General features: G+C 34.8%; 1 protein-coding gene across 1 annotated transcript; it reads right to left on the bottom strand.

Annotated features, from left to right (window-relative positions):
- Window positions 1–68: 68 nt before the first annotated feature.
- Window positions 69–12,513, bottom strand: cyb5r1 (cytochrome b5 reductase 1). Its single transcript, NM_200189.2, is given in 9 exon segments — window positions 69–957; window positions 2,920–3,019; window positions 7,085–7,170; window positions 7,248–7,331; window positions 7,424–7,553; window positions 7,625–7,731; window positions 9,255–9,327; window positions 9,409–9,555; window positions 12,440–12,513. Coding segments are annotated over 9 exon segments (915 nt in total). The 5' UTR covers window positions 12,455–12,513; the 3' UTR covers window positions 69–784.

Genomic DNA, 12,513 nt, shown 5'->3' with positions numbered 1-12,513 from the left:
CTCACGACCAAAACATCCATAAAATACTCAGATGTCAGAGCGGGGAAAAAGCCAGTTGCTAGAGAAAATGATTGTTTAATATGTTTATTAATGATCTCTTGTTTTACCTTTCCATACATACATTTTATATAAAACAACTTCATTGCTTTTTAGATTCAAATACAAGTCAGTTTTTATAATATCAATGCAAATGTGAGCACATCACAACCAAAACAACTCTTATTTGGCCACACTAAAGAAGAAAATAAAACAAGCTCCCAGTGAAAACACTTTAATATGCTTTTACTTTAGTGCATTTCATACAAAACAAATGTGTTGCTTTTTAAATTTAAATACGATTAACGAGACAAACATAAGGAGTACAACATGCATACAAAAATACTCCAGTGACAGCATATAACAATGTGCACATACAACAATGAACTCATAGCTCACATATAGGCACATGAATATAATATTCAGCATTAAACCAGCAAGCAGCACTGGTGCTTTTTTTAAGTGCGTTTGTTTTTGTAGTATCAGCATCTTATCATGAGCCACAACGGTGAATATAAAGCCTGAGGAGACAGCAGATCATGTTTCTTATTACTGAATTAAAGGCTTTTAATATGAAGAACCAATTATCTCTGGACAGTCTAGCACTTAAACATTTAATGTGTATTATATACTGTCCATAAAAGAGCTATTTGCTTTGTAAGATCAGATTTAAAATGCCAAATACGATTGTGCGCAACTCAGTATCTTTGGAGTAATTTGTGGTCTGGCCCTAAACATTGAGAACGGCCTAATAGGCGAAGCGCTGGCTCTGCCTGTAGCCCAGCTTGTCCAGGTTTGGATTACAGGCGAACTGGATCATAGGAGGTGGACCACACATCAGGATCATAGAGTCATCACTGGGTGGAGGAAGATGGTCCTGAATCATCTCAGCGCTGATGAAGCCCTGACTGTACTCCCAATCTGCACACAAGTTAATACAGGTAGATGTTGAATGAAGGGCAAATATGAGAAATTAAACATCTATTTGAAAAAAAAAAAAAACTCACGTCAAGTTAAATTCTGTACTGGTTAAATAAAATAAAAAAAGTACAGTTACATTCAGAATAGATTTTAAAGTATTGTTACTCGTATATAAATCACTAAATGGCCTAGGACCTCAATACATTACAGATATGCTCACTGAATACAAACCAAATAGATCACTCATATCTATAGGATCAAATAAACTAGAAATTCCAAGAGTTCAATCAAAACAGGTTGAATCTACTACACCCCCTGCTGCTGGAATTAGCTTCCAGAAATGATCAGATGTGCTCCAACATTATACAAATCAAGACTGAAAACACATCTGTTGAGCTGTGCTTTTACTGAATGAGTACTGTGCTGTGTACGACAGATTGCACTATTATGTCTTTCTTTTTTTTTTCATTCTTTTAACACTGTTTTTAATAATTTTTATTATTTGTTTTTATTCTCTTATACTTGTCCCTTTTATTCCTGTTTATGTAAAGCACTTGAATTGCCACTGTGTATGAAATGTGCTATATAAATAAACTTGTCTTGCCTAAAATATTCAAGTTTAAATTAAAAACAATTTTATTTGTAACCAATTTAAACATTAATGATAACGTGACTAAGGTAAAATGATCTTTAAAAAAATAAAATAAATAAAATAAATAAATAAATAAATAATAATAAATATTAAATAAACAAATCTGGTCGGGAGCAGGTTCAATTCATATAAACAGGATTCGATCGGGTCAGTTCAAGCAATTAAGCAGTTATATATAACTTATGCAATCTGCACCCCCGAAATGAAAGTACAAAGACTGCTACCAGGCGGTGCAAAGAGAAAACTTATTGATATGAACTTTTTAGATCGCTTTAGTACAATTTGTACTAATACTAATTAATTGTATAACTGTATTATAATACTAATAATTGTGATAATAGACATGCACAATATGTGACTTTTTTTAAAAGTAATAACCATGTTTTGACAGTTAATATGAAAGGGATTTGTTGATTCACAAAAGTTGCAGACGCCTTTACCAATATCAAAATGCTTCTGTAAACATCCAGTTATTCTTTACACTGATTAAAAGACCGGCTACAATAATACTACTATAATAAGGAAAATCCACTCTGTAACTGTAAAACTAAATAAATTGCTCATGACACATAAGAGGGCCAAGCATGCAGCCCACAACAAGGTGTAAAGTTATTGCGTATCATATTTAACAAAACGTTTACTACTAATTTTATGTAATTTTGCTCACCTGGATAATTGAACATTAATCAGATGATGTCATTAGGCTGCTGTGCCGTCAGCCAATCGTTGCATTGCTGATTATGATTGAGGATTGATAGATCTGTCCTTCACAACACGCGCAGCTATCTCAGATCAGTTAATGCAGACATTTTAATCTGATTCACAAACTAGTTTGAAGAACCAAATTAGCCAGAGATCAGTTATCAAGATTAAAAAATCCAGGATCTGCCAAATCATCTTAGATCTTTTAAGTGAGCTACGAAGAACAGACCCCTGGTCGTACAGTTTGTGGTTGCTTGTATACATTTAGCCCTTATAAGAAAACAAATTGCACAACTGACGTTATTTTAAATGCAATGTTATATCAGCCATACTACTGACTCTAGCCAGGAAGTAGCTATATTCATCACTTCTGGGGTTCCCAGACATTGCATTATGGCTTGCGCTATTTGGAGCATGTTTCTGCATTTGCATGTGTTGTGAGAATTTGCGTGCACGCAAGATTTTTCTCAATATGTGAGTGTTTTTTTATTTGCATGTGTTTTCTTAGCTTTAAATTAGGTACTTTAAACTGTAGTGAAAATCAATATCAAAGATTGATTGTATGAGACCTTTGTCAGTAACAATGATAAACAACAATGCACTTATACCTGCAGGAGCTCGGTCCACGGTGAACCAGAGTTTGAAGCGATCAGAATGCCTGGCCTGAATCTCCTCCAGCTCATCCTTCAGCAGAATGTCCTTCTCAGTCTGGAAGGCAGACGAGAGGTAAACAGATTCATCATGTTATTTAACCTGTCTGAACATTTCTATTAACAAGTGTTGAACTGCGTTTCCTCTGAGCACTCATTTTATAGAGCCAGCTGAAGACCTATACTCAGAGTCATCCACGTCTGATCACTGATGAATATGCAGTTTAATGGATTTGGCTTTAACGGGGCTTTTTGTAATCTTTTGTTTATAGACAACTAACTCCATCATGCTCTTAAAGGGCAAAATCAAGTGCCTTGGAATGTGCAGCTTTAATTGATGCGTGACAAAGTTAAACATTAAGACAGGATGAGACGTATAGAAAAGCTCCTCCTTACTTAAAAAAAAAGCCAATAGCGTATTTATATTACAGTTGGGCCAGCCGGAGTTATTGAGCAAAAGCACATCTGACTCATGACAGCCACAATCTAATAGCCATATTGAGTTGCCTAACATTTCTCCCACTTCAAAATACAGAAGGAATTCTAATGGGTGCATTACAGTTTGTGATCTGCATTGACTCATTTATATGATCGTTTCAGTATCCTGGCTTTTGGGTGTCCTTTGAATAATAAACATGAAGTTCAGATTAACATGCTGTCTGGTACCGTTTAGAATTTTTCTTACATATATAAGTGTTTAGATGAGCCCTCTGTTTGAGCACTTAATTAATAAGTCCAAATTCAGTGCATCTTGTAAAGGGAAGAAACACTTATGGTACCAAAGAACATTTAATTGGTCACAAGATTTGATAAAAATCTGAAGTGTACGGTGATATCACAAAACTGTGTTGATCCATATTAGGGAAGTGGGACCTTTCAAGGTTTGAATGTTTCAAATGTGAGTTTAGTCATTACTTTAGATAATTTCCAAAAGAAAATACATATATAAATTACATAATCTCTCATATAGAAAGAGACTTTCAGATCTTGCATATGCTCTGTCTTTTCTTCCCTTTAACAACAACAAAAACAACAACTATAAACAGTAAAACACAGGGAGCTACAAATCCTTTAGAAATTTGCCTTTAAAGAAGAAAAGATACATATTTAGACACATAAAATTACATTTAAAAGTTACAATTCAAGATAAATTCAGGCAAATAGGTGAAATATACTCAATCCATTTACTCCAAATTAGAAAAAAGTATTCAGTCTGTGTTCTTAATGAAAAAAGGTCATCGTTTCATGACATACATAGTGTGCACTGCATCAGCCCATTCTTCAACTGTAGGTGACTCTAATTTTAACCATTGTTTTGTAATTACTTTTTTACTAGTTGCCATAAGAATAAATAACAGTTGCCTGTCTTTATTATTCAATTCATCTAAATTTATGCTACCTAAATATAAAGATTTACAAGTGAAAGCAATCTCTACTTCAAAAATGGTGTCTAAATGTATTTCCAGTATGGGGTTAATTTCTGACAATCCCAAAAAAACATGATTATGTTTAGCTACTTTTCTCCCACACATTCTCCAGCAGCTAGTGTCCTTACACTAATTAACTAAGAGTTAATTCACCCACAAATGAAAATTCTGCTATTAATTATTCACCCTCACGTTGTTCCCCTGTTTATCTTCAAAACACAAATGAAAGTTTTTGAAATCTAAGAGCTTTCTTGTCCTCCATAGACAGCAATGGCCCTGAGACCAAAGTTCAAAGTCCAGAAAGGAAACTCAAACCAGTGCATGAGACTAATCATACAATGGTCCTAAAACAAACCCTGTTAATATGACTTTGTCTGCATCTTTTCTCCCGCGTCAGGTCAGGATGTGCTTTACTATGGGCAATAGTGACAAAGGGGAAGTGAAAAAGTCATACTTCTACAGTTTTTGACACACACAAGTGTTTTTGGAGCTTTATATGATTACAGTTGAACCACCGAAGTTACCTAGAATGTTTTGGCAATGTTGTTGGCTTCTTTTTCTAGACTCTCATGACTACTGCAGTCCATGGAGACCCAGAGAGCTCTTGGATTTCATCTAAAACATTTTAATTTGTGCTCTGAAGATGAATTAATTTTTCAGGACTGTTTAAAAAGTCTAATATATTGATACTAAGGGTGCTTTCACACCTGTAGATCGATTGTTTTCTTTTGAAACAGGGATTAAAATTGTACATTATAGCTCTTTGTTCTTGGTGTGGTTCGCTTTCACACTGCAAAGTTTTTAAAGGGACCACAATAGCTAAAACAAGTCACATGGCATGGTTTATTTTTCAGAGTCCCCAGTTTAATTTATGCGCAGTAAGACATATGCAAAAGCTGCACTTTAATTTTGAATGGTGACACTCACAGACATCATCACCAAATATAAATCAGAAGTAAGACTTTCTCACACAAAGAGAAAGTCTAGAAAGGCTAGAATTATGCATTATAGGCTTTACATTAAAGAGAGAAATAACAGATAAATCAAGACTGCAGTTCTCGTTTATAGCTTAGCATGCTTTCACATTTGTATTTAACTCGAAACGCACATTTACTGGTAAGAATGACATCCCTAGGCATATATATATATATATATATAATGATATCAGTAATACACTGTGATATATTTTTATTGTCTTATTCAATCCACCCTAGACCACCTCATCCAGGCAATATCAGGGTGCTTTCACACCTACACTTTTGTTTCAGAACATGTCTCGATTGCCCAGTTAGCGCGGTTCGTTTGGCATATGTGAACAGGGCAATCGTGCTCTGTTCCGCGCCAAAGTAATCGCTCCGAGATCGTTTGAATGAGGTGGTCTCTGCTTGATTGAAACGAACCCTGGAGCGGTTCGATTGCAGTGAGAAAGCGATCCGATCCGAGCGCGGTTATATCACAGTGTTTTATGGATATGTAATAGGCATACGGCTATATGAAGAGAGAATTATGAGCATGGCGGGAAGTTTCGCGTAGCTCCGGATGCCCGCAAACGAGTGATGATCTCCCAGTAATCTCGCGTCTCCCTCCCGGTCCTCAAGTAAGCGAACCGCTCCAAGAGCAAAAAGCAACAATGTAACAATTGTAATCTCTGTTTCGGAACAACTGAATCGATTCACAGGTGTGAAAGCACCCTCAGACCGATTGTTTTGCCGCAGATCAGAACACGATTGCTGGATATACGTATACGAACCGCGCTAACTGAAGAAAGCACCCTAAGACCCAAAAATCTATTTTCAGAGGGAGTGGTACGGTACGATATGGGGCACCTTTATCAGGCCTTCGTTTCCACTGCTAAAATGGTACCATTGGTACTCTTTTGGTGGGCGTGGTGAACAACAAAAAGTTGCAGTCGACATCATTCTTGCTCGAGGAAATGCTCACAAAAAGGTTGCTTTTTACACATAAATACTTGTGTATAAATGTTCATTATAACCCTTACTATGAACATGATTTGGTTATAACTGCAGATCAATGGTAGTGCAAAATAGCCTACTGTAATGTCTGCCATTATATAAAATACATAAATAAATGCAACATATATGTAAAAGCAAATATAGACTCTTACAGTGTCTGATATGTTACCAATTACAGAGAAACTACACACAGGATACATTTAGTCCTTATTTGGGTTCAAAAACAACACGAAACATAGCCCACAGTCAGTGCAAACCTCTCATCTGTATCTTTAATCTTCACCAGCACTTGTGACCTCTTGTTAGAAAGTAATTCCGTCATTCTGAGTTTATAATAGTCCAAAAGGTGATGATAATAATTAAACATGGCAGTTTGTTCATGTTTTAGGTTGCAGAAACAATCATTTGCTCCTTTGTTTTGACGGGCTTCTTCTTTTCTGACAGGATCGATGTCAGAAGCACTTCAATAATTACGCGCACAGTATTATTAACAGCCCAAGAAGTTTGTCGTTTAAAAATATTGATGCGAGCGCAAATGAGAAAGTGAAACCGCTCACGTTTTACACGGCCTTGTAAAGAATCTGGTGTGCAGAGTAGATTCTGCTTTTCTTCTTGGCTTTGGGCCTTTCATCAAGACGACGACAAGGTTTGTTTGAGCTCAAGCTCAGTCTAAAATCTGTCATTATAATTGCTTTAATTACACCAGTCTAACAGAACACTGACCTGATTGGCAAACAACAGGCTGCATGTAGTCGTGTCATTTGGGTTCTTGGTGATGTCACGAATCAGCTGCAACATTGGCGTAATGCCTACACAGAGGAGAACCAATGCATTCATTGATCATACGGCTTCAATAAGACCATAAATGAGATGAAAGGCTTTGTACCTGTTCCTCCAGCAATAAGACCCAGAGATTTTACAGTCTTGGTCTCTGCAGGGGCCTTCTTATCGGCCTGTATATCCAAGCGACCTGTTGGGTGGAGATGTAGATACAGGTGTCACACCTAACTGTGTAAACACTTCAATTGAGGCCCAATATTGACAGTGAATTTGCAGTCAGACCTGCGCCCTTGTACTCCAGCAAACCTCCTGGTCCTCTGAAGTCAATCACATCTCCGATCCGCAAACTCTCCAGGTATTGGGACATCTTTCCCCCTTCAGGAAACTTTGGGTGCACATCCCTAAAATAAATCTGCAGAGGAACATACATCAGTTCAATTATTACAATCTAAAACCCCAGGAGCTTTTAAGAGAAATATAGACCTTCACGACTAGATCTACGAATCCTTTGTCATCATCGCTGGACACCGGTGTGTAAGGACGCACAATCAGATTCCCATCAATCCTGGCAGAGAGATAAACATGCTTGCCTTGAGAGAGAAACACAGAGAGAAAGAGGATAATTAATAGTCCACACACATCCCCAGTGTTTCCATCAAGTACCTGTTTACAGCACGTATGAGATCACCAGTGGAGACAGACTGAATAAGACTCAAAACAGGTTTCAAATAGGTCTAATTTTGTGACATACAATATGATATGCTGCTATTACCTTTGTGGTTATTATGCTCACCAAAGCTGCATTTATTTGATCACAGTTATAAACAATATTAGGATATTGCAAGATAATACAACGTACAATAACTGTTAGAAAACTCATGCTAAAGAAATGTTACTTTTATTTTAGAATTCTGATTTGTTTTTTAAGAATTGTGTTAGAAATCTTTTTATGATTGTGTTGTTTTAGAATTCTTTATAGAATTATATTTGTTTTAGAATTAAGCTTTTTACATTAGATTTCTATCATAATCTGTAATTCTCTGTTTATATTTAACAATTCTGAGTTCATATTTTAGAATTGCTTTTATAATTCTGTGTTTACATTTTAGATTTCTTCATTTTCTTCTTTTCTACACTTTATAATTTAATTTTCTGTTGTTATTTTATAGTTCTGAGTTCATATTGTGTTTGTGTTTACATTCTTAGTTTAAATTTTTGAATGTTTTTGCAGAATTCTGAGTTGATAATTTTCTTATTTAGGATTGTCTATAATTTGTCATTCTAAACATGTAAGATTATGTTTTAGAATTATCTATAATGCTCAATTTTGAGTTTGTATTGTAGAAATCAGTTTCTTTTAAAATAATTTTTATATATAAAAATTCTAACTTCACATTTTAGATTTCTGTGTGTTTACATTTTACAATTCTGAGTTCATATTTTAAAATTCCTTCTAGAAATCTGTGTTTATGTTTTGTAATTCTGAGTTTACATTTTGGATTTCTATTGTTATTTATAATTCTCTGATTTATTTTTGAATTCGGAGTTCATACTTTAGATTTCATTTATAATTTAACTCTATATTTTTTGAATTTACATTTCGCGTTTACATTTTAGAATTCTACTTTTAAAATATGAATTAAGTAAAATATAAATGCCTAAGTCTAAAATGTAAAATTAGAATTTTAAAATACAAAAAGAATTTATAAGAAACCGGTTTCTAAAATATAAACTGCGAATTCCAAATTATAAACTATTCTAAATTCCTTTTAGTATTATGTTTTTATTCTACAATTCTCTTTGTTATGTCGAATTCTCTCTGTACATTTGAGATTTATGTGTTTATATTATAGAATCATGTTGTTGAGTTAATATTCATGCTCTCTGGACCACATTTACACATGTATTTAATGCCTGTGAATACTCTAAAGTAAATGTGTATGGTTAAACAAGCAGCTTTTCGAGTCCTAAGCTCATTTATCATTTAGCACACAGTTCTTATCCAAAGCCGCCAACACGACAGGACAGGTGTGGGATTTTAGCACATTCAGACCAAACCCTGTAACCTTTTTATTAGTAGCAGAGAAAACAATCAACCAACCAGACTACTCACCCACTGGTAATCCCAAAACATGCTCTGGACTAGGCAGGGCGAACCGAAATCTCCGGGTATCATGACTTATGATCTGTAGGAAAATAAAAAAATGTAGATTTGTTAGTAAATCTAAACGGTCTCAAAATAAGACATAGTAAGACAGGGCCAATACCTCTTTGTCTACTAGTCGCAACTTGTATTTTTCAGAAGGATCAATTAGGGTTATGAGTATTTTCCTCTTCCTGTTGAAGTAATAATAACCCAGGAGCCCAGCTGTTGACACCAGCACCACTCCAACCGTCACTGCTACTGTGGTGGACTAGAATACACATATGTGAACATAAGCACATAAACGAAATGCTGAAAATCGATTAACAATTTAATAGATTTTCAGCCTATGTTTTTGTGAACACCATATCACAATAAAAGCATAGAAAAAGTAAAAAAATAATAAGTAAAAATATGATTAATAAATAATAGAATTAATGAAATATGAACTATTTTAAACAATAATTTACATTATTAAACTTAATTATGTTCAATTAATTTAAATGAATAAACATTATAATTTAAATAAACACAAACACAAAAAATAAAGTAAAATAATCAAAGTAAATACTTAATGAAATATTTAATTCACACACACAATAAAACACAGATAAGCACAATAATCAGATCACAGTTCTCTGTAATGCAAACATCTGCACAGACAAAATACAAATGTCAGAAACAGATATTTGCACAAATATATGACCATACATCAATATAAATTATTACAGCATTTTAAAATATTAAAAGGGTTACGTCACGATTTATTACTAACCAAAATAATTATTCAAAACTATTTTTAATATTTCAAAGTATAAATTAAATAAATTCTTGTACAAACATTTTAGGATCGTGGTTCCTCGCACTAGATTGCTCATACTTGGGGATGAACAGACTGGCAGATTGAAAACCTCTGCTGTAAACAATTAAGTCAGTTGCACATGCATTTACATGATAGTACTTTAAAATATCTCAGCATAATGTCAGGAGCTACAGGTAATAAAGTGTTAGTTCACTCAAAAATGAAACTTCTCTTATTAATTACTCACCTTCGACTTATTATTTACCAACTAGAAACCTTTGTTCATCTTTGGGACACAAATTAGGATATTTTAGACAAAATCCTTACCCATAAAAGAAACAAAAACACTTCCTCTAAACTCACCATACATAACTTGAACAGTGGTTCAGTCGAAATATTATGAATATCTTTGTGAGCAAAAATAGTGACTTTATTCAACATTTTTTTAAATATAGGGCCGTGTGACCAAGCGCAACATACATAAATAGCGCAGTGCTCCAGTGAATGTGTGCTACACTGACATCTGCGCATGTATACAGCATTCTCGTAGCTTGATAACTGTGCGTTCACACCGAAGGTGGTAAGAGCGTCAAAGTTTGCTCTGGCGACAATGCTGTCTGCTCACTACTCTGCCAGAATATTTGCTACATTGATGTCTACTTTTAAAAGGGCAGCATATCAGCAACATTACCACATAAAAAAAAACATGCTGTCTTACATGAAAATGTTATGCAGTTTTTATCAAATTCATTTAACTAGTTGTTGCATGCTATATTCTGATTGCTTGCCGCTGAACCACGTCATAGTTCATTACCATAGAATTGACTTGATTTTAACTCTTCTCAATGCCCACACCAGCGATGACGTGCCGCTCCTCGCCACTGGCTCCCATTAAAAATGAATGACTTCTGGCTACTTTGATACCCTCGTTGCCTTCGGTGTGAACCGGGTGTGAATGCGCAGTAATACTCTGATTGATCCACTGAAGGCATACAGTAATGGCCAGTTTTGAGGATGTTGTTTGCTATTGTTCTCGAGTCATGAGCATTGCTGTCTCTGGAGGATGAGGGAGCTCTCAGATTTCACCTAAAATATAACATTTGTGTTCTGAAGATGAACGAAGGTCTCAGGGATTTGGAACGACATGAATTAGAGTAATTAATAGCAGAATTTTTATTTTTGGGTGAAATAACCTTTTAATTTTGTTTGTATGTTAAACAATAACAAAAGTTGCTGGTTTATATTTTATAAGTCAAAGGAAATCTACTTTAAATGTTTTGCTTGAAAAAAAAATAATAATATTGGATGTCCTGGGCGAGCAATTTTTTGTTCTTATAGGGTAAGCTCCAGGATGCGAATTACAGGGGGCTTTGGGGCCCCTGAAGGAGGTCAAAACAAGATGTATGGGGGGGTCAGCCGTTTAAAACCGAGAAATAATTCACTCTGATCTGTATTTTAAATAATAATTGTAATAATTAAAACAATATATATTATAAATATACATTTGACCACTATTATTAATGCATAACTGCGTCAATCAATCTATTCGAGAAAAAAAGTCTGATAGTGGCAGATGTAGAGCACCGATAAGTTAGACATCGCGTTCACAAGACTTTGTTTTCTCTAATAATATGTGTTTGTATCTATATTTAGCCTGAAAATGAAACCTAATTAGACACATAGTTTGTAGTTTAACCTGCAGTGACAACTGAAATAGCTAATCAGAGAATGATGTGGGTCAGACTACACTAAATATCCCACAAAATGCTGAAAACTGAAAAACGTTTTATTAATGAACTAACGTTAGATGCATTTAAAAATACACACATAAATGACTGAAGTGTTAAACTAACTGAAACAGTTGACCTGATCGCCAATCTACAACTCGCACACTAGCTCTAACGTTAAGTTAAATATTAAATGTAACCGATCACCAAACAACCTAACAGAAAACAGCAATTAATAAACGCTTAAGGGCGTTTACTGATTAGAACAAACGTCAGTCAGAAAATGACCAAGATCTTCTGCTGTTAAACGCTTAAATGAATCATCTGTATTTCCTAAAATAAGCTCTGACGCTTCTGCTGTGGTATGCCAAAGCAGAAAACATTATTCAGTTCATCATTGCACAAACACACCAATTAAATACAAAAGACTTAATAGCATATCTTCAATTTAATAGCATGACAAGTCAATTTGCTGTGCGCTGCTGAAGAACGGATAAGCAGGAATGCTGTCAAACAAACTTGGTCAACTGCCAAAGCAGTAAGTTATCCTGGTGCGTATGTGTCTGAATAATAGTAGATAGCTTCAATTAAACTTTAGTGTTGCTCTATAAACCTTTATGACTTACCATCGCGTAGCTCATGACGAGGGATAGACTACAAGCGTCGGTCAGAGAAAACCTTCAGACTAAACATTTATTTT

Source organism: Danio rerio, chromosome 11 (assembly GCF_052040795.2).
Source record: "Danio rerio strain M-AB ecotype USA chromosome 11, GRCz13ab, whole genome shotgun sequence".
Taxonomy (NCBI): domain Eukaryota; kingdom Metazoa; phylum Chordata; class Actinopteri; order Cypriniformes; family Danionidae; genus Danio; species Danio rerio.
This window is presented reverse-complemented; position numbering and strand designations above follow the sequence as displayed.